This window comes from Nymphalis io, chromosome 11 (genome assembly GCF_905147045.1).
Source record: "Nymphalis io chromosome 11, ilAglIoxx1.1, whole genome shotgun sequence".
In the NCBI taxonomy this organism is placed as follows: domain Eukaryota; kingdom Metazoa; phylum Arthropoda; class Insecta; order Lepidoptera; family Nymphalidae; genus Nymphalis; species Nymphalis io.
This window is the reverse complement of record NC_065898.1, coordinates 1,491,965-1,515,807: the sequence shown is the minus strand read 5'-3', so window position 1 is coordinate 1,515,807 and position 23,843 is coordinate 1,491,965. Positions and strand designations below refer to the sequence as shown.

The window sequence follows — 23,843 nt, the reverse complement described above, 5'->3', positions numbered from 1 at the left end:
AGTGTCATTAAAAATTAAGAGGTTCATTTTAATTTTTCCTTTCTCGTAAATGATTTGTATTAAAAAACTTGTGGAGCATATGCAAATGTCTTAGATTTCATACACGATATCTACAATCGGCATTCTCGGGTCACGTGCATTTTGAAAAGTACATAATAACTGGACTATAAGCATAATATGTCTTAATAATAATAATTGATGATAAGATATATTACATGTAATCTAACTGCGCCTTAAGCCGTGTTTCAAAAATAATCCGGACGAGAATTGCATTCGCGATACTCGTTCTCAACTGGCGATACTATCTAGCATAATAGTTAGTTTATATTGGGTACTTTTGACAGATCCCTACCCCGAGGAGTGTTCTGCCGAAGCGCAGGGTATCTGCCGGTGCACCACACAATGTTGGCTGTTTAATAACAAAATTATTCCATAACTATCCGATCTATGAATGGATTTTAAGAGGGTGTAACCCCGTTTACCCCCAAGGGCGTTGATTACCTTTGGAAGGTTCTCTGCTTAATATTCTCATAAGTGTTTATGCGTAATCATCTCAGCGTAAATTATACCACATTAGTACCTTTACTCCATTTCAATAGTATGAGGCATAATGACGAATAAACCTTAGGTTTACATATTCCACGTGAGTTGCCATAAAATAACTGTTGTGAAATTCCACTTAACTAATTATATCAACTTTAATTCTATTTACAGAGATCCAACAACAGCTTCGCCGGTATTGAAAACTTTTTTCACCAATTACTTGATACTTTGCTTAATTAATAATCGTTTTTTTAAACATTTGGACACCAAAGTACACTATTGTGGTAATTACGTAATCATTGAAAACGAAGTCCAAATATTTTTATTGCAAGTAAATGCTGTGCGACACGAAAACATTTCGTCAATATTTGGTGTTTACATATGGAATGTCAAAAAATGTATTATAACGTGTGCGATTCGAAGAAAATTTTAATGACAAAGCAATAAGTAGTTATGTTTTATATTTAAAAAAGTAAAATTAAATTTAATTCTTTGCTTTGCGCTTTGACTTAAAAAAAGATTGTATTTTAAATTGATACAGACAATAATAATTGTTTATTTTTTTGCTTAGTTAAAACCATGTTTGTAAGTCTTCTGTTACTTAAATAAATAAATAATTATTATTATCAAATAAAAACTATATTAACTCTTTTTAATTAAAAATTAAAACAACAAAAAAAGAACTGAAAAGCGAAAATTTTACACCAATCTAAGCAACGAATTTTAAGTAGGCGCCAAACGACTAGCAATCGGACCATAAAATAAAGACTGCCAAAGAGCAGGAATTTATGGCATTAAGCCGTGGCAGCGTAAAAACAGTTGAGGTTTTATCTGATCTAGATCCAAAAAGTATTTAAAAAACCCTCACGACGCACGAGTTTTAGCAAAAATACCTCGAAAATCATATCTACATGGTATTTATCACAGCGGGAAGAAAAGATGAGATGAAAGATTGTCCACTCACTGAATTAATCAGCTTTTTTATTGGTTGTTTATTAGTCGTATTTACTAAACCGTAGTAGAAGAGAACAAAGAGCATATCTAATACAAATAAATATATAGTGACACATTCGTAATTTATCAGTTTTTAAAATGTGTAATATGGTTGATGCAAGTGTACTACTGTGAATTAGGCAGTGTAATTACATTTTTATTTTAGATATTTACAGACCCTTTGGCTATAGATGAGATATGGTCTAATTGCACATTTACTAAAATCCCCATTTTTTTTAAATTGTTATAATGGCTTACATAACAAGGCTTGAAATAGAGACGCCTATGGGCGTTTTTGGGCATTGAATGGGTTAATAATATATGTTTTATATTTTTAACGTTATGATTTTACCAATCGCTAATGACATAAAATAATTTATATAATATATAACAATTGTGCATACGTTTGTATGAACATAAAATAAAATGAACACAAGCGGTACCTATAAAACAAGATCAAGCAAGTATTTTTAAAGTTTAATTGACACATTTAATTTAAATTTTTAATTGTTTAAGGTGTTAAGAAATTAAGAAAGAACATCAAAGCCCTAAACGAGCAAACAAATTTTCTACAATTTGGTTAATAAAAGCGAAGCCGTGAACGTTATAATTCCACTCAATTTTACAATCTATTTAAAACCAGTTTTCACGCGATGGTTGTTTTGACAAAATTGTAAATAATCGTAAAAAATATAGTAAGCATACCACTCTACGAGCGTACTGATGTCTTACTGATATATCATCGCTTATATCAACTGCTCATTTAGGAATCCACGATATCATAAAGGTTCGTCACACTCCGCATTGAAACGCAACGATCAACTTTTGGGGGTCTCGAATAATTCTGGGTTTCAGACTAGCTCCACTCACTCCCAACTAGCTCTACTTCTGGCTTACACTAGGCAATATCGTCGTTATTGGCAAATCGTTTTTTATTTTTGTCCTAAAACCAAACGTCTTGGCACCTCCACCTTCTTTTCAAACGTTCGATTAAACACCTTAAATTCTAGTTCTACAACTGTAGTTCGGAAACGGAGTCGTTAAGTATCTGAAACATAACCACTAATATGAGACTTAACAGTCGCACCGTATTCACGTGTAATTGTGATAAGCGTCTCTAAATATATACTTAAGATAACTAGTTTGATCGATACCTAATTAAAAGTATGATAAAAAAAAGTTTAGGAAAAGATAAGATATTGTGTAGTATTTAAACTTTGTCTCTTCGCTCACCAATTCATTACTTCAACATGAAATTCCTACTTGTCGTCGTTGGCCTGGCCCTGGCTGTCGCAGCTGAGGAGAAAATATTCTCCAACTACCATGAAGAGATTGGTATCCCAGAAGCTGCACGCATCAAGCTCGCTGAGGATGCTCAGGACTTCGACGGCTCCAGGATCGTAGGAGGACAGGCATCCTCACTCGGCGCACACCCTCACTTGGTTTGTTAAATCTTAATAAGACGATTTTTTATGCATCGCATTACGCGTTTTTTGTTTCATATTATAATAAACATTGATCTTTTAGGGAGGTCTGGTCATCACTTTGACTGACGGCAGACAGTCAGTTTGCGGATCTTCTCTTCTTACCAACACCAGGGCGGTGACCGCTGCTCATTGCTGGAGGCATGGTAGAACACAAGCTCGTCAATTCACCGTCGTCCTAGGCTCCATCCGTCTCTTCGCCGGCGGTGTTCGAGTCAACACCAACAATGTTCAAGTTCACGCCAGCTACAACGAACAGCGCCTTCACAACGATATTGCCATGATATCGATGAGCCACGTCGGTTACACAAGTAAGCGAATCTTTCTTACTTCCTCTATTCCGCCAGTGTAACCAATCGCCAGTCTTTCTTACCTTTTATTCCACATATTTAAATTGACATTATTCTGTATTTAATTATGTAACTTTATCCTGTTAGACCACATCCAACGCATCCCCATCGCCTCTGGCAGTAACAGCTACGCCGGTACCTGGGCCACAGCTGCTGGATTCGGTAGAACCGCTGACAGTAAGTTACAGCAGTTATCACCAATCAGAATCTTTTACATTATACTATAAATATATTTACATATTCCTAAATTTTTATTCTTCAGATGTCGGTATCAGCAGCAATCAGGCAAAGAGACACGTAAACATGCAAGTAATCACCAACGCCGTGTGCGCAAACACTTTTGGATCCAGTACCGTTATCGCCTCCACCCTGTGTACCGCCACCACCGGTGGTCAGAGCACCTGCGGCGGTGACTCCGGTGGCCCTCTAGCCATCGGCAGCGGCAGCAGTCGTACTCTGGTCAGTGTTTTATGGTTTACTTGCAATTTGCATCGTCGTCAATTCACTCATGTATGATAAATACATAAGTAATAACCATTTTAAGTTTATATCCTGAATCTTTATTTTATAACGCAATCTATTTTACACAGATCGGTATCACCTCCTTCGGTTCGGCCGCCGGCTGCACCCGTGGCTTCCCCGCCGCTTTTGCCAGAGTGACCTCATTCGCCTCCTGGATCAATGCCCGCCTTTAAGCGTCTATTCATTTATTGTTAAATAAATAATTCATTTATATACATCTATTTTTTATTGAAAGATACATTTCCCTTTTTAGGTATCAGGTGACAGTTGCAAGTGTGGAACCTGAATAAAAATAAATTAAAGGTGTGTTTGGTTTGATCCGTGTGCCCAACGTGTGCACACGTAACTCTGAAAGCTCTTCCCCTCAGCATTTTTGCGTCAGATAGATCACGCATATCTTTTAACTTTATTGGCCTTTTATGTTCTATTTGCTCATCACCACAATAACATTACTTCAACACCATTTTTAATCAAGGGTCGAACCCGGTAAAAAACACAACTTAAATTGAACAAGAGCGATTAAATACGAGCGGTGTACATATATTCTAAGTTTACTAATAAACGGGCAAAATTGCCCCAAATCAATATCATAAATAATCTTGTATATACACACTTGTTCGTATATTATGTATAGTTAAGAAAGCATATCTATTCCAAAAATAGTCCCTATTCCGATCGCTGATTGATATCTGTCAATATAGTAATAATAATAATAATTAAATTGATTACATTTTCAAATTGCAGTTGCACGTACAGTTAAAAAATACGTTTAAAATTTTTATATTGCCAATGTCTATTGGTGGTGGTGACCAATTACCTAGTCACTACAATAATAGTGAATACAAAGGAATAAATCAGAAACTACTAAATTTTTAACATTCAAGTCACGTGAAAATATAACGAGTAAGAGAATACCACTCTCAATTTTTTTTATCCAAACATGTCAGTTTTAGTACTTTTTTATTTTTTAACTAATTTCACTTTTACACGAACCATATAAAATAGAAAGTGACAGTAATAAAACAGAAAGAAATAGGCATAACGCTATTACGTTATGCGACAATTTCTGCCATTTCACTCTACTGTAAAAGAACTTCGTTCCAAAAACATTGTTTCCTTGGTTGTTTTTGAGGAATTTGAATTGACGTTGAGAAAATTTTAATATATCTCACAGCGCCAATCTCTATTAGCGATGGAGACCACTTTCTATCGGATGGCCCATTTGCCACTGCCGTACCCACACCGATATTATAAAAAAATTAAATAATATCACCGATTTAAATTACGTGCAAACAAAAAAAGTTGCTACTTTTGCGCCTGTAACCAACGAGCCGAGAGCCGCGCTTACCATTGCCTAGTAACGAATGATTAATATCAATCTATAAAACTCAATTCCTTTTAATTTTAATAATATTCTTTTATTTTTTATTTTATTTTAGAAGGTAGTTAAGACTACCTACACCACCACCTATATGAAAAAAAATTTGAAAGGTACTTATTACAGATTGACATACTTGCCTATATATATAAATTATAATGTATATATGCAAGCAAGATGTGCATCTTCCACGACGTGAGATACGTGAATAGTTAAAAGTCACACGAAAATAATGCACTTACAGTGTAGCTCCTAAGGATAACTCACAGTATCCATTTTTATCTTTTAAATGTTGTTAAAAAAATATAAATTATATGCGAAGTTTTTTAAACATATGTAGTGTCATTAAAAAATTAAGAATAATAATAATTGATGATAAAATATATTATATATAATCTAACTGCGCCTTAAGCCGTGTTTCAAAGATAATCCGGACGAGAATTGCATTCGCGATACTCGTTTTAAGCTGGCTACATATATCATATCTAGCATTATAGTTAGATTATATTGGGTACTTTCGAAAGCTGGCGCAGGGTATCTACCGGTGCATAACCGCACCATAACCGGTGTAATAAAATATAACCGCGGTAATAAAATTATTCTATAACTATCTGACCTATGACGGCTATCGTTGGCTTTTAAGTGGGTGTAATCCCACAGTTTGTCCCCAAGGGAGTTGAGGAAGGTTCTCTTCTTAATATTCTCATAAGTTTTTATGCGTAATCTAGTAAGTAACGGCCTGTGAATGCCCCACTGCTGGGCTAAGGTCTCCTCCTTTTTTTTTAAGAAAAAGTTTTTTGAGCTAATTCTAACTGTTTGGATCTTATGCGTAATCATCTTAGCGTAAATTTTACCACATAAGCACCTTGACTCCATTTCAAAATGAGGCATAATCACAAACAAACCTTAGTTTTATATATGATTTGCTATAATAGAACTGTTGTAAAATTCCATTTAACTAATTATATGAAGTTAAATTTTATTTACAGAGATCCAAGATTTGTCTGTGTGTCTGAAAGAAAAAACTCATAAACTACCGAACGGTTATTCATACGGCTTTCAGTGGTTTTAAATTAGTTGGAAAATAATTGTTGAAGATGTCGAAAAAAATCATGACGACTGGGAGCTTTACTTGCGTGCGCCGCGTAAAGCAATATTTATGTGATATATCACGATATGAACCTTTTTTAGACCTTTGGCCTTTATTTGACCCGTTCGAAGGGTAGGTAGCCTGTATCTAGATATACGCCAAACAATTTTCCTAATACAGAAACAAATCGAATTAATACTGAGAATATATTAGTACATATGGTATCCATTCAAACGTTCCCAATTTGGCGGAGTAATAGTCATTAAATGAATCGTTGGTATAAGTTTTATAGAAGAAAAAAAAACTTTGAAAAACCCCATTTATTGTACATATAATAAATTTACAATAATGACTTAATTGATTATAAGCACTCAATAGTAAGCCATAGGCTAATTTTAGATAATTAAATCCATATGACAAATAATGTAATAAATTATAACTTTTTATAATAATTAATATATAACTTTCATGATAACGGTTCAGATATTCATTAATAACATACATACAACTCTATGCTCGCGGTTTCTTTGCATACAGTGTACCAATTTATTTACGTTAAAAATATATATATCAAAATAGTGTCGTTTGTAAAGCGACCTTTAATAGCTCAGATAATCAGTTCAATGAATGAAGTAATAACAGAAACTATTAAAGTTAATTTAATAATAAATCAAATAAATTATACATATTATTATATAGTAAATATATTTTGAACAAGGTTTATATAAATGATTTGTTTAAAAATTTTACCACAGATCCATCGATCTCATTTGGAATTTAAGAACGTGTTTAAAGAAATAATTTTAGATTTTAGAACGTATTTCTGGTATGTTTTGTGAAAACTTATACGTATAGGTTGGTAATTAATTTATCGGACTTGCTTCTTATTTTATAGGACTTTAAGTAGGTTTTTCCTTGAACTGGTACACTCCGTGTTACGTGTACGGCACAATATTTAGAGAATTTGATGTGGTTTTAGATATAATATTACCCTCACCGTTCATAGCGTAACGTCGAAATTAGATTTATTGCCAGAAGATATTTAACATTGATTATATTTACACCAACAATAAACCGACGTGTTCCAGTAGTTAGAACACGTGAATCTTAACTTTGAATTGCAGGTTCGCATCCAGCAATTACAAATCAATCTTTATGTGCTTAATTTGTGTTTACACACGTTTTTCACCTCGCGCTCGGCGGTGAAGTAAGCATCGTGAGGAAACGTGCAAAGTTACCCCGTTAGGCAATTTCACCTTTTTTTTCATTCTTTTTTTTTAAGGGACCTTTGTAGGCAGCCTATATGTCGGCCCCGTCGTTACACGCTTAATTAAAACAAAAAACGGCTCAAAAACTAAGACTAATTCAGTATGAGAAAATTTCAATTTTCCAGGTAAGAGAAACGGTTTTACATAATATGCTCGATAAAAAATCGCCTATGCGTTTGGAAATAACTCGTCGAGACTGGCTGCAGTGGTCTATAATGCGACAGAGTTGAAATAATTTTATTAATATTACATTAGTATAGTTTTATCTTTTTAATTTACCCATATATATTATATAATATGAATTTTATTATTTCTATATATATGTCAATTAATTACTTGATAAAAAACGGCTTATAAAGTCATGACAGGATTATATGTTAGATAAGTCACAATCTATCTTATTAATATTTTAAAAATATCAAAATATTTATTTTAATACCTACACCACGTTACGAAGTGTTAAACAATTTCAAATGGAACTTAAAAAAAAATAGATACTGTTATAGAATTAAAATTAAACCATTATTGACATCATTGGTTCAATCGAAATGTATTAATTGTAAGTTAGAATATAAAATAATTTACTCATTGAGCTAAGAGAAATAAATGACATTGTTTTTTTTAAGAGAAAACTACATGATTATTTAAATATTAAACGCATTCCATAATATTAATTAATATAACAATAAAGACTTTAAATTTTATGATATTAATTCTAGACATTCAGTTTTATTGCATGACAGTAAAATCTAATTGACTTAAACATTAGGATTTATTTTAAGATTATTATTTATTTGTAGTGTTAATATTGATTTTGAAATTATGACAATTAGTTATTTTCAATTTATGCATGAAATCTTCTTTATGACATTAAAAATATATCATACCGATGGTATGGCTTTGTGCAAGCTCGTCTGGGTGGAACCACCTAGTCATCAGAAATTCTACCGCAAAGCAACAATACTTAGTATTATTGTGTTCCGGTTTGAAGGGTGAGTGAGCCAGTGTAATTACAGGCACAAGGGACATAACATCTTAGTTCCCAAGGTTGGTGGCGCATTGGCAATGTAAGCGATGCTTAACATTGCTTACAATGCCGATGTCTATGGGCATTGATGACCACTTTCCATCAGGTGGCTCATATGCTCATCCGCCTACCTATTCAATAAAAATAATGCGCTAACTCTTAACGGTGCGCGGTACCGCGAAATGTTAACAGAGTTTCAGTTGCCGGAATTTGATGTAATTGATGTGAAGGACATGTTTTTTCAACAATACCGTGTGACTTGCCACACAGCAAGTGAAACAATGTAAAACTACTGCAGAGTTTACAGGCCGTGTCCATTTCTCGATTTTGCGATTAACGTTGGCCACCAAGATTGTGCGATCTAACACCGATTTACTTTTTTCTTTGGGGCGATGTGAACGAAAAGGTGTATGCGAATAAGTCTGAAACAGTTCAACATCTTAATGAGGAAATACGGCGCGTTATTAATGAAATTCGACCACGTTTAGGCAAAACGTTATTAAAAATTTCAACAAAAGAATAACCCTGTGCCAGACGTTTCGTGGCGGCCATTTGCCTGATGTTGTATTTTACGTTTAATCGGAACTATTTTTCTTTATGTTGAAATAAAAATGATTGCATAATTCGAAAAATAAGTGTTTTTCTTTAAAAATAAATCCGACGCTCTTGTTGGGACACTATAATGTGTATCATTAAACTGAAGATATTATATGATTCAACGCTGTAATCTCAGTAATCAAACTGATAGCGATTACAATAATATAATTGTTATATGTATTAGATAATGAAGAAGCTAATATATATCTTCGTTATCTTAAATAATTAGTTTTTTTTTTATTTAATAAAAATATTTACCCGAACGGTTTGAACGACAGACATTTTTAGATGTAAACTGAATGTTTTTTTTATGAACTGTCACTAGGACAATTGTCAAACTCGGTGCTGCCAACTTCCAGATATATATATTATTAATTTTTCTACTCACCTAAACTTTTGTATTTTAAGTTTATTATATAGATTACTTTCCGTTGAAAAAATGCCATTTTTCACAAATGAAAAAAATAATTTTATGAGCCGGTCGCCGGGGTATTTACTACCTTTAAAAAGAGACCGTTATTTTTGTTAATTCACTTTTCACATAGTAACAAACGTACACAGTGCATTTTTACTTAAACGAATAAATCATGTATTCATGACAAATAATTATCAATACACGATATAGCCTTACGAGCTAGCTTAGCGACAAAACATACGAATACCTAACATTGATGCTTCTCAATAAAAATATTTAGTTTATTTTTATAGATAACTTTGGTATATTAAAAAATCATGTACATATTCACTATATAACACTGCCTGTTATAAAGCAATGTCTGTTTGTCTTAACGCGATAAGCTCAAAAGTAAAGAACGGATTTTCATGTTATACCCAATGGACGAAGTGTTTCACGAGGAAGGTTTAGATATATAATTCCTTAAGGTCTTATGTAGATTCGTTGAAATATGACGATGATTGTTGAAGATGTCGGAAAAATATCATGTCGAATTAAAGGAGTTTAACTGGCGTGCGCCGATTAAGCCGGAACTGAAATTGACTGTGCGAAGGCGAGACGGTTAACTGGTTAGTGCTATAATAATATTATCAGAGTCATTATTGCGATATATAAATACATATTTGCAAAAAACCTCATAAATAAATATATAAGAAAACATGTCTTCTCCGTATTTGTTTATTTGAGCGTCTCAGCTGTCTTTCCTAGTATTATTGTGTTGTTAAAGATAATAGTTAACATTTGATTTTACGAATTGTGGATTTTGTTATGATAATTATATGGATACTGGTATAGTTTATAAATTTCTTGATTGTAGAAATGTTAAAGATGATAATGGACGAGACAAAGACAGCGACAGAGCACCTTCGTCGTCTAACGCAGACAGTTGGCACGTGTGAACGCAATCACAAGTGTCAATGGACACAAAGCCCGCGATACGCATCGTTTGTATCAGTGTAGCAGATTATAAGGCGATAAGATAATTGTCAAACACGCGTTTGAACAACAGGAAAAGCGAAACGGATTTACGTAAATGACGCATCTTTCTATCGCGATCGCTTGGCAACTAAAAATTACGTAAAGGCTTATTTTTTTTTTAAACGCTTTAATTTCAAGTGCGACTTGAAAAATATTTTTGAGCTAGATATACGACGTAAATATTATTTTTCAGACAGTGCAAAAAACACAATCGGAAACGGAAATGATTCTCCGTAAATGACGCAAAATCGATCGACGCAAATTATGATCGAGGACGTGAATGACGAGCTATGCTCCTCCGTTCCTGAAATGACGTAAGTAAAGTAAAGGAAGGGACTCACCGGCGGTGGGCCGCGGCCAGGCGCCGGCGCCGGCGGCCGCCAGCAGCGACAGCAGCACGCTCCACTCCGCCGCGCTGTGCACGTTCTGCGCCGACGTCTTCACCAGCTCGTACAGCCCGCACGAGATCTGGACACGTCGGAGCGGTTACGACACACGCCCGACTCGTCAAATACAAGAGTGCTCATACGAGATCCGAGTCGTCTCAGAAATTATTAAAATGTAAACATTCAACGCTCGGCTTAATAGTGTTCGGTGAGGTAGTTTTTTCACAAATCAGGTCGGCAGATGCCGAGGTTTTCGATTAAAATCTCGAGGCGACCGAGAACTACTGTTTTTTTAGTTCAGATATTCTCAGTCGCCGCTCAAAGTCGGGAGGCCGGCGGGGACCACTCCGTCTCCTACTTATTATTATACTATTCGCTATCGAGAGAGCGGGACTCACGACGTCGGCCTGCTGGTAGAAGAGGCGGTAGGGCAGGCGGTAGAGCAGCGTGAGGTGCGCCAGCAGCGGCGGCGCGGCGGCCTCGCAGCGCATGAGGCGCGCGGCGCAGCGCAGCAGCGCCGTGAGCGCGCGCGACAGCGGCGCCGCCCCGCGCGCGCCCGCCCAGCGCACGGCGCGCGCCGTGTGCGGGCCCGCCGCCGCCCACACGTGCACGGCGCGGTCGCTGCGGAAACGCTGCACGCTCGGCCGGGCTGCCTCGGCCTCCGCCCGTTTTACGACCCGGGACACGGTATCCCAGTGGATAGTAAATTGGCGCGATCTATGTCGACCGGGCTGAGGTCGGTGCCCCCCCCCCCCCGGGCTAGTGCGGCGGCAGTTTTAGCCTCGTTCGAATGAAATTAAATGAGTAGTCAATTGTGGTAATCGAAAATTTTACGTTTATTTCCCGGTTTCTACTGATTCGTTTTTAAGGTAGATGCAATTAGCAATGATTGTGACTAGTATATTAAAAATTCACTACGCAGCATAAGTTACTCGCGAGCCAGTACCATTTTTTTTAAGTACTTATAACAACATTTTTAAGTACTTACTTTTATAATAGGCATGATGACAGTATTAAAGAATTAAAAAATAAATGATTTTAGAGAAGAAACTATTTTAAATGGATTCTAGAAAATGATCCAATTTTAATATACACATTGGGATCAATAAGATTTTTAGTAAAATAAAAACATAATATTCTGCAATCGGCCATTTTATTTGAAACGACAATCAGAGCGAATGACGTCACGCCTCAGCATCTATCACCGTTTCTCTTGAACAGTTGTTGTCTTTACGTGTTTCAAAATTAATTTTGAATCATTTAATTAGTTGAGTCGTTAGTTATTCGCGTTTTTTTGAAGAAAATAAAACATACAACATCTATCAATGATGGAACAAGATTTTGTTAAAGCAAATCTCTCTAATTTGCCCAGGATTTGTTGATATTAGGAGAGTTTAGTGTTTCCATCAAATAAAGACTTTTACTTATCTGAATTTCGAAATGTGAAAACTTCCTTGTAAGTACATTTTTATTTATCTTTAGTGTTATCGTAAGTTTTTTTTCTGTTAGCTATATAGTGTTACTCGCATATGAAGAGCCCTAATATTTTTACCGGTAAGAACTTTTAAGACAATATTTCATTCAGCTCCACTAGTACTGAAATTGTGAATTTCCATATTTACGAATACTTCTATAAATCTAAATATATCATAAATATATAATAAATCTTTATGAATCTCTGCCTCAATTTGCAATTTCTTCAAAATGTTCTGTAACCATACTTTATTTTAATTGCTTTTCACCTTCTTAACGAACCATCATCTTTTGTTTCTTACTTATATATATGGTCGTTCTGATACTGTAAATTGTTCATCGATCTGGTTGGCATTCGAAAGTATTTTTACACAGAGAGACCGCACACCACAAAATGAATTCCAAAATTTATACTTTAGAATTCATTTTTAACCTTAGGAAATACGCAAAACTTTCTGCCTTTCTTCGTTGAGTATAGACACAATACAACGTTTACTGAGACGTGACGTCACGTGCAGGCGCCATGACACCTGCAGGTGTTTTCGAGCGAAATTCAAAATAGGTAAATGAAAATGCAATTATTTGCGTAAACAGTTAGTTTATTACTGAAATAAAATTATTTTCAGTAATAGTAGACGTGTACCTACATTATAGAAGGTTATTTCAAAATTAGTCATCATGCCTATTAATTATATGGTTACTTAATAATAAAACTGGTCGTATTGCTGAGAACACGAAAACGGTTCTTAAGTTTATAAAATCTATTTAATAATATTTTTTAGTTTCCAGTTGATGATAATGATAATAATACCGGTTTTGTATGAGCGTCTGTCCGAGCAGCTCCAGGAAGAAAATCGTGATGTCCTCTAGTTGCGGGTTCAACTGTATGCTGTCGGAATCGGGCGGGGTGCCGATAGCCACCATTGCCTTGATTAACTCCTGGATATTGGAAATTCTTTAATCAAAATCAAATTCTTTTGATGAAAATAATAAAATATGATTTGAAAAATGTTATGGTGATAATTTATAATTTGAATAAAACCAGTAAATAAATATGGAGTAAAATATATAAAAATATAAGTTTCGTTAATCTACAATAATATTATAAACACATATAAATAAGTATCTCGACCTGTTACGCTTTCAAAACTAAATAACTGAACCAAACCTTAATAAAATTTGATACGCAGAAAGCTTGAAACGCATGGCCATCGACTACTTTTTTACCTAATACCCCCCTCCCTCTCTCCCCAAAACATGCAGGCAAAACCGCGGGCGAATAATAGCCAAATACAAAAACAAAGACGGTGTGATAAAATTATGATAGATCAGTTCATCAGGTGTTTGTTACTTACAGGAAAAACACACAAATCATTACATATTATAAAACAAAGCTTGCGCGGCTGTCTGTCTGAACGTGATAAACTCGTAAACTACCGAAAGGATTTTCATACATACATATTCATGAGGAAGGTTAAGTTGTATAATTCACTAAAATTTTGGGTAAATTGATGATGATTGTTGAAGACAATGCGAATTATATTTATTGCCATATAAGCGTTTTATGTAGAGCCTTTTTCTGCACGTGCGAAGTTAGCAAGTTATTAATCCAACCTTTTCGCTTTTATTAATAAATGGGCAATAAATATTTTTAATCCATTGCATCCGTCGCATAGAACTCAAGACTAGCCAAAGAATTATTAATTTATAATGAAATAATAGCCGTGTGATTCTAAATATTGCGTTGATTTATCAAAGTATTTTTTATTTTATATTCGCATTTTTCTTTAACTGCTTGAGTTCAAATATATACGAGGTATATTACTTATTAGGTATATTTTTAACGGAATGTGCTTTCTGATAATGTTCCCAGTAATCGAATAATAAATCGATACGCTTCAAATTAACAAGCGAATGAATGTGTTGAATTTAAATAAGCCTGAATAAATAAAATTTCGCGTGCAGACCGTACACGTAATTGAAATGAAACTCTTAAAATATACCTATATAAATATACTCTTTCTCTCTCTCAGAAGAAAGATAAGATGTATTATATCTTTCTTCTCACTCGTGTAACGAAATATGCCTAAGAGTGACTCAATTCTTGTCAACGTATCGATAATCGCCCGCCTAAGAAGTTTCACTTCAAAAACCTTTTAATATGAAATCGAACGGCCCTACATATACTGCGAAATCAATGTATTTTTATATATTTAAATACAATCTAATGACAAAAATGTTACCTGCAAACTTTCCAGCTGCAGAAACTTCGTCTCCGTGACCAGCAGCCCCGGGAAGTTGCACTTGGCGACGCAATCGGTAGCCGCGTCTATCAACACCTTTTCATGAGGAGTGGGAGCTCGGATCGCTGGAAATACATTATTTATTTTTATTTGATAACGAAATTCTCAGTAGATTCCCGAACGGCTAGTACAGCGCCTGACACGGCAAGAAACTCGGTAGATACACTTTTTCTACAATTATATTAACTAATCAACTCCATTAAATTAAATTTATATGTAAAATTAACGTTTTTATCGTTACACATGATCTTGTATTCAGAAATATTAAACTTCAATTAATGTACTTTTAGCACATGTGATTTTCTCATGGACATGAATAACCCAGCTCTGAGATAATATAATATTAAAATATAAATAGTATTATATCCAACATACCACTTTCCCCGAGCGCTATGTAGGAATATATGCTAGAGAGCAGCCCACTATCGCTGCCTCTGACTGCTTCCCGTATCAACGATACTTTGCCCTCGGGCGCCAAGTAATCTTCTGCTTCCACCAGACACTATATTCACAAACAAACATTACATCATTATAGAAATATAGACGTCGATTTAATTTATAGTATAAATATATCATTCATTAATAAACTACAATCTATAATTTTATTAACACCGTGTCGCATAAAACACCGGGCAATAATAATTTTAGTCAAGTTTTGTCGGGTCTCAAATTTGTCTCGTAGAAACATGATTATTGCAGTTGTCATTACATCCATGCTTGCACTTGTAATATGCGCAGTTGATTAGTGTTTTTGATCGGCTGAGAGTCGTTATTTTTGAGTATGCTATCAGGTTAATTAGTGTTATTATGATGTGTATGCAGTACCTGAGGCAGCAGTCGGCCGATGTAGAGCGTGTTGACAATCTCCAGCAGGTGGCGCCAGCTGTCGCGCACGCAGTCGGCGTGTCGCGCCGCCACCGCGCACGCGCGTCGCAGGGCGCACTGCGCCTTGGTCGCCTGCCCCAGCGACACGCCTGCGGGTACAAACGCTCCTCTAAATTTCGGCTCCTTTGAGTAAAAAATGAGTGCAGTGGGCGGGCCGACGTACCGATGGCGATGTAGGAGGTGTGCTGCGGCGCCAGCAGGCCGGTGAACTTGCAGAGCGTGAGCAGCAGCGTGTCGAGCGACAGCGTGTCGGCGGGCAGGCGCGCCAGCAGCGCCGCGCAGCGCTCCAGCCCGCCCAGCGCCACCAGCGCCGGGCAGTCGCGCGGGGCGCTGGCCGACACGTCCGCCGCGCTGGGCGGCGCCGCGCGCTCGAACGCCGCCGACAGCGCCGTCACCTGCGGGCCCACACCACCGTCACACTATTTTGCATTCATTAGTCAATTACTGCGCATGCAGGTGTGTGTGTGAGTGTGCGTGCGTGCCACTGACCGCGGGCGGGCAGGCGACGGGCAGCAGGCGCGCGTGCAGCGCGTGCGGGTGTGTGTGTGAGTGTGCGTGCGTGCCACTGACCGCGGGCGGGCAGGCGACGGGCAGCAGGCGCGCGTGCAGGGCGTGCGGGTGTGTGTGCGAGTGTGCGTGCGTGCCACTGACCGCGGGCGGGCAGGCGACGGGCAGCAGGCGCGCGTGCAGGGCGTGCGGGTGTGTGTGCGAGTGTGCGTGCGTGCCACTGACCGCGGGCGGGCAGGCGACAGGCAGCAGGCGCGCGTGCAGGGCGTGCGGGTGTGTGTGCGAGTGTGCGTGCGTGCCACTGACCGCGGGCGGGCAGGCGACGGGCAGCAGGCGCGCGTGCAGGGCGTGCGGGTGTGTGTGCGAGTGTGCGTGCGTGCCACTGACCGCGGGCGGGCAGGCGACAGGCAGCAGGCGCGCGTGCAGGGCGTGCGGGTGTGTGTGCGAGTGTGCGTGCGTGCCACTGACCGCGGGCGGGCAGGCGACGGGCTGCAGGCGCGCGTGCAGCGCGTGCGGGTGTGTGTGTGAGTGTGCGTGCGTGCCACTGACCGCGGGCGGGCAGGCGACGGGCAGCAGGCGCGCGTGCAGGGCGTGCGGGTGTGTGTGCGAGTGTGCGTGCGTGCCACTGACCGCGGGCGGGCAGGCGACAGGCAGCAGGCGCGCGTGCAGGGCGTGCGGGTGTGTGTGCGAGTGTGCGTGCGTGCCACTGACCGCGGGCGGGCAGGCGACAGGCAGCAGGCGCGCGTGCAGGGCGTGCGGGTGTGTGTGCGAGTGTGCGTGCGTGCCACTGACCGCGGGCGGGCAGGCGACGGGCTGCAGGCGCGCGTGCAGCGCGTGCGGGTGTGTGTGTGAGTGTGCGTGCGTGCCACTGACCGCGGGCGGGCAGGCGACGGGCAGCAGGCGCGCGTGCAGCGCGTGCGGGTGCGGCGGCGCGAGGCGGTATCGCGCGGCGGCGGTGCGGGCGCGGCGCTGCAGCACGCGCCACAGGTACGCGTCGCGCAGCGGGCCCACGCGCTCGGCCGGCATCACCATCTCCTCGTTCCTGCAATACACGAACACCAGCTTGTAAGCAGTTGTTACTTTAATTTTACACATTTATGACATAAACTAAAATTTTCAATGTTATTCTTTTTTTTTATTAAATAGGAAGGCGGTCGAGCATATGGGCCACCTAATGGTAAGTGGTCACCAACGCCCATAGACATTGGCATTGTAAGAAATGTTAACCATCGCTTGAATCACCAGTGCTCCACCAACCTTGGGAACTAACATGTTATGTCCCTTATGCCTGTAATTACACTGGCTTATTCACCCTTCAAACCGGAACACAACAATACCAAGCAATGCTGTTTTGTGGTAGAATATCTGATGAGTGGGTGCTACCTACCCAGACGAGCTTGAACAAAGCTCTACCATCAGTAAATAATATTCATTCCCAAGTCTACATCCACAGTTATGTACATAATCCAGGGATTACCTGGACTTCACTGATAGATAGTGGCAGGCGTCGTTAATTCAAGGCCATTTTTCACCTCTGCAGTTCATTGAGGTCATTTATATTATATCATAATGCTGGTTTATCGGGGTATAGAGATTACTGTACCCCGGGACATAGCGATGAAACACACAAGCGATCCTCAAATCTCATTTTGGCGTTAAAGAATTTCACTGGTTTTTAGAGCCTAAGTAAAACTTTCTTGGAGAGAGATACATAAGCAGTTCTTTCCTTCTCTGCGTTAAGAAAATGGTAATCTAGATCTAATCATATTTGGTAACGATTGAGATACAATAAAACTTTTCAAAAACCGCAAAAAACCGGTTCGACTTACTTAATCGAATGGAATATAGCTTCCAACATAGCTTGTTCGAATTCTCCATTTCCGTTGCAACCTCGAAGATTGCGCACGAAGTCCTCCACCGTCATCGGCACGTTCAATTTCTTCGCGTTATTATTGTGCTGGTCCACGTTCAACATGATCACGGCGTAGGCCAAACGGAACGCCGCATCGGTATTCGCGAAGGGTTCACCGTTTGTCGACTATAGAAAACACAATTGATCTTATGTGCATTAATTACAAACTTCTAATTTATACGTTATAAAATTAAAAAATGGAAAATAAGAAGAAATTGAGCACAGGACATCCTGTGTATTGGAGCCGAATAGAGGAATAAGCTTTAAACATCTTCTAATAATATAAGAAGGCCTATACCCAACAATGGGACATTAAAAAGCTGTTACTCTAAACTAACTCTAAAAAGTTAACTGCTTGAGCTAGTCATGTTATATTCTTGCATAAACGTCGGGTCACCAATTGTACCTTACTTGGGGTATTTAAAATAAACTTCAATTAAATTTGAAGTCCATTTAATGTCAGAGTTACAGAGCGACTGAATAATAATTTAAACACATCGATTTATTACTGCTTATAGATTCCAAATATGGAATACGCTTCCGTAGTGCGTGTGTGCACACGGCACAAAACTATAAAGTCAAGGTCGACCCTCGCGAATTAACAGTCCTACTCCCACCCCAGCCCACAAGGCCACTCACATGCCAGCGCTCGGCGAACTTCTCCATGACGAGCGAGATGAGCGGCGCCTCCCCCGGCAGGCGGAAGGTCTCGAGGTAGAGGCGGAGCGCCTGGTCGATGCGCAGCCCGGTGTAGTCGAAGCTGTCCGCGAACGCCGTCAGTATGCTCGGCCCGCCTTCTTCCTCGCGAGAGGATCGCTTGCATATATATTCACCTGTCGTGCAAAAATTATTTAGTTATACAATCGGTGAAAGAAATTAATGTCCAACTATTCGCCCGCTATGAAACGTTTATTACCAAGGCTATATATTATGAAAGCAATCATAATCAGCTTTTTTTTCTTAGTTTTTTGTTAGATTGTTAAGTAGTATTTCTACTAAATGAACCATAAAATACTAAATAATCACGAGAGAGAAGTGTTCTTGGCTTTGAAAACTGCTGATTAAAATTAAAATATTGGCTATTTTTTGCCAATTAAATTCGGGCTCACAGGTTATATTTATACGAGATTTGATATATTATAGATAAGAAGAGATAATATTGAAGTTACATAAGTTGTGAATTTCTTTTTTTTTAAAAAACCTAAGGAGCGAATATCCAAGAATATATTATATGCACTTTTATATTGAATACACCTGCCATTTAAAAATAAATCTTAACAATAGGTGACTCACCAATCATTTTCTTGTCCAAATCTGGATTCTCTCTGAGAAACAAAGCTACTTGGTGCGGATCCAGTGGGGTAGGTAACACACCATGCTCCTGAAGGAACTCTATACCCCGCTCCGGTTTCTGGTTGAACAGCTCCGTACCCTGAGTGACCCACTGAGGAAAAGTGTATGAATTTAGAATATTTCACGATTCGTTTATTTGATATACTATTTTGGTAACTAACTTATTTATCATTCTACATAACTTTTGCTATTTAATACTTCAATATTTTGAGAGTAACACAATTTACCTTTTTCATATTTCTAACATTGTCTAACTCAGCTTCAGACGGCAAATCCGTAGACGGCTTATGTCTCCCAGTTCTCCCACCGCCGAAATACTGGCTTATATCATGAGTCACGTGATCGCTGACTACAGAAGCATCATCCATCCCACCGAGCTCCAAAGTCACGTGACCCCCTCGTACGTCGAACTCCACCTCTTTCTCTTCTTCCACGTTCTCTATCTCCACTTTTTGCATCGTGCCCATTTCTATAGCATCGATGATCGTCATCAACGCCTCCAAGGACATCGTGTGGATGTTATAAGCGGTCGAAGAAACGACGTTCTTCGATAACAGTTTCGCCAGTTCTTCGAAAATATTGGTGCAATAAACGTCACAGTCAAAGTTCAAATACAGTTCCGTACAAAGGCCGGGTATCCTGAACATTTGGGCTAAATTCTCCAACGCTATGTGGTGTATTTCTTTTAATTCGTATATGGACTTCGTAGTGTCAGCGGATACTGTATCTATTATTTTCCTAAAGAATGCCTCCATTTGGTACTTGAGGTGGATTCTGAGGGCTTCGAAAAGAAGAAACCAAATTTGAAGATCCAGCGCGAATATCGATATTCTTTCCGTATCTAGCAACTGAAAATAAAGTTAATTTATATTGTATTTACTTTATTATATATTTATTTTTAGGTAGTCATGTAAAAACCTCGAACCTCTAAAAGACAATTAGGTAGCATAGCAAATCAGTTATGTTTGAGTAACTCACGCTCAACAAGTTCTGGCAAAGCGAATCCTTTACTAGGTAGAGCAGTGACGGGTACTTGGCGATCTGATCCGCTCCAACTTCCAAAGCCGTGGCCACCAGACTGAGCCCTAGGTGGACCATGGCGGACGTGTTCTGCGTGTCTAGTGGATTGCACAGAGATATCAGGAATCTGGAAAAAATATTCAGGTCGAATTTTACAAGCCATATACCAATCATGATTTGGTCAAAGTCGAATTCATCTCATGACGTACCTACGTCATTACACGTATTTACGACTTACCGAGGAGAGTAGGACCCCCAACTAAGTCAAACTAAGTCGAGATGGTCTAGTGGTTAGAACGCGTGAATCTTAACCGACGATCGTGGGTTCAAACCCGGGCAAGCACCACTGAATTTTCATGTGCTTAATTTGTGTTTATAATTGATCTCGTGCTTGACGGTGAAGGAAAACATCGTGAGGAAACCTGCTACTTCATTGAAATTATACCACATGTGTATTCTACCTACCCGCATTGGAGCAGCGCGGTGGAATAAACTCCAAACCTTCTCCTCAAAAGGGAGAGGAGGCCTTAGCCCAGCTGTGGGACATTAACAGGCTGTTACTGTGACTGTATACCCATCAGTGTATTCTTGATTGTAAAGTGCTTTATATCAAACTTGTCAGCTAATTATTTTACCGTAGCTACTTCTGAACTACTAGTGTTCTTAGTGGCTTAAGTTGGAGCCCTCGATTGTCACCTCTAGCATGGTTTGTGGTTTATACGTGATGAATTAAGCTGATATCGAAACAGCCACAATTTTAAAGTTTCATTACATTGAAACAAATTTTCAATATAAAATAATAATTGCAACTTACTCTTAAAGTCAATTTCATCACAAAATTCCAGTTAAAAAAGTACAATCAGGTACCTTACTCAATAATCGTCTACTAACTAACCTGAACAACTCCCGCACACAGATCAACCCATACGGCTGCAAGTTAAGTGACTCGTCCTGTGGCGTGAACCGAATGCCTCTATTATTTACATATTCCTCTAACTTCTCGCTGCTTTCGTTTTGAATATCTTCTTTGGCGGATTGAGGTTCCGGTTGTGTGGGATCTGAGGGAATAAAGAATATACTTTTATTTTAGTAGATGTGAGCACAGGTGCACTCTCATTGCTCGAAGAATAGTGGCGTAGCTATGCCAAAGTAACCAATGCGGTCGCATGGGGTTGATTCAAGGATGCCTCAGTGAGCCACAAACGATTCCTTTATATCAAAACTTTTCTTCGTTCATTCATATTAGAATAAACGCAAGAAAAATTCAAAGGTCTTAAATTTTCGCACACGCGATTTAAAATTTTCTTTTTTGAGGACAACGAGGAATATGTCTGTAATTATAGGTCTACTCTTTTGTTCTAAAAAAAGTAGAATGGTCCTCAAAGTTAGACGCTAGTCGGACTAGCCGACTTCTCGTCCAACGCTCGGCAGTGGACTTTCACTCAGGAGACCTTTGGCATAGAGGCAAGAAAAGGCTAGTTACGCCATTGCCGAAGGGACACCAATCTAACTGGACCAAAGGCGAGGAAATATCTCTTAATAGGATATTTTCGCTTTTATACACCTCCTTTTTGGTTTTATTTAGTTAAGTTTACTCCTCACTTATGTCCTTATTCTTTTAACCCTTCGTATGCCGCATCACACACCATGAGAAATGCTGTATCTGCCGCCGCTTTATCGAGTGAAAGAGAAAGAACATACCTAAGAAAGAGATAGTTTTTTTCTGTCTCTTTCATAGGTATGATTTGGTATAGCCAACCAAATTCATCGGTATGATGAAAATCTTTTCCATTATGCTTTTATCCGTTGTGTTTTGTACGTTGCAAAAAATATTTCAAATGTCTATACTCTTTAGTATTTGTATAAAATTTTGTAAATAAGTTTTCTTTTTACCATAAAATGTTAAAAAATGTATCTGTTCATATAAGGTTTTCTCAGATATAATCCACGGATCGTCCTTACGCCTTTTCATTATTTATATCACCGCTTCCTCCCTATAAAATCCTATGAAGATCTGGTTCGAATAAAACTGTTACGAGTGAATATTACGAGACGGTTGTAAAATAATGAGATTATTTGACATGTCTGTTACGTTGCCCTCATATCGTTTTTTTATTAATTAGGAAGCCATTATAGTAAGTAAAACATTTTCTAATTGCTTATATAAAAATAGTGTAACAAAATATATATCAATTATAGGCTAACTTAACATTCAAATAAAAAATAAAATAATTTTTTTTTTTTTCTATTATAGAAATTTTTAACTAAAACATTTATTCAATTGAATATGTTTATATTCAAGATGTTATAAATTACTAACTAATATGAATAAGATTATTATATCTACAAATTCAAGTACCTACTATCAATACTTACAATATTCGTCTCTTGGACGAATCTAGTCTGATTTTGTTGTTAATATAAAAAAAAAAAAAAACTTAAAGCCTTAGGCTTCAGATCTTTGCACGTCGACCTGATCAATGTTTTGTATGTGATTCCGGTAAAGGCAAAATATTATCCTAGATTGATCCGTTTCAATTCCATCTAAACAATAAATCTTTGTTTCGTAATTAACAACAACATTTCACCTATAAGTATGTATCTTATATTAGTATTTAAATTAAAATGTAATTAATGTGTAAATAAAAAATATGACTGTTAAGTTAAAACAACAAAATCTGTTAAAAATGTAAAGTATATTTAGATCTCGCTATAGTGTATCTATGAAAATTATTATGTATTTTATTCATTTTCTTGTATATGAAACATTGAAGTTATAAAATGAGTTCAAAAATAGTAAGAGACGAACACAACCTGAAACTGACACCTGAATCTTATTGATACAAAAATGATTTTAAAAAGATTGAAGGATACCTACGTATGAAATTAATTTAATATGATAACTGTATTTAAATAATTAAAATATAAATTATGAATATTATAATTTAATGATAATTTAAAAAAAAAAAAATATTAGTTTTATTTAGGGTAAACTAAAATTGTTGCGGAAGAAGTACAAAAAGCTATTTTATATATAGAATATAAAATACTACGCTTACCCGAGAACCTTTGTTAACATGAATTAAATCACTTTACTGTTGTTAATTATGTTCGAAAAACATTTTGCAATTAACGAAATTTTCACAAATATGGCCGCGAACATTCGAAATAATGATGTTGGCGCGCGAATTTGCGACTTGAATTTCGTCGTCGCCGATTGGTCGAAAAGATAATCTAATAAAAAAGAGAGAAGGAGACAAATATATATTAACTACTATGGATAAAAAAGAGCTAGGTATATGTTTCTATAGTGTAGTGTA

The 23,843-nt window shown here is 37.9% G+C and overlaps 2 protein-coding genes across 2 annotated transcripts in view; one reads left to right on the top strand and one right to left on the bottom strand.

The window, feature by feature from the left end:
* Positions 1-23,843, bottom strand: part of LOC126771574 (Golgi-specific brefeldin A-resistance guanine nucleotide exchange factor 1) — a 103,965-nt gene that overhangs the window by 74,033 nt on the left and 6,089 nt on the right. The window contains exons 7-20 of the mRNA XM_050491523.1: positions 21,419-21,581; positions 20,482-20,650; positions 19,731-20,351; positions 19,444-19,594; positions 18,790-18,983; positions 18,068-18,276; positions 17,112-17,280; positions 15,895-16,126; positions 15,672-15,820; positions 15,222-15,348; positions 14,787-14,911; positions 13,355-13,482; positions 11,469-11,691; positions 11,026-11,152 (exon numbers count right to left, since the gene is read on the bottom strand). Coding sequence (XP_050347480.1) covers positions 11,026-11,152; positions 11,469-11,691; positions 13,355-13,482; positions 14,787-14,911; positions 15,222-15,348; positions 15,672-15,820; positions 15,895-16,126; positions 17,112-17,280; positions 18,068-18,276; positions 18,790-18,983; positions 19,444-19,594; positions 19,731-20,351; positions 20,482-20,650; positions 21,419-21,581 — 2,787 coding nt within the window. The remainder of the gene's footprint in view (positions 1-11,025; positions 11,153-11,468; positions 11,692-13,354; positions 13,483-14,786; positions 14,912-15,221; positions 15,349-15,671; positions 15,821-15,894; positions 16,127-17,111; positions 17,281-18,067; positions 18,277-18,789; positions 18,984-19,443; positions 19,595-19,730; positions 20,352-20,481; positions 20,651-21,418; positions 21,582-23,843) is intronic.
* LOC126771653 (collagenase-like) lies at positions 2,787-4,107 on the top strand. The gene is made up of 5 exons (XM_050491657.1): positions 2,787-2,978; positions 3,064-3,331; positions 3,458-3,547; positions 3,633-3,829; positions 3,961-4,107. The coding sequence occupies exons 1-5, from the start codon at positions 2,787-2,789 to the stop codon at positions 4,063-4,065; spliced, it is 852 nt and encodes a 283-aa protein (XP_050347614.1). The 3' UTR covers positions 4,066-4,107.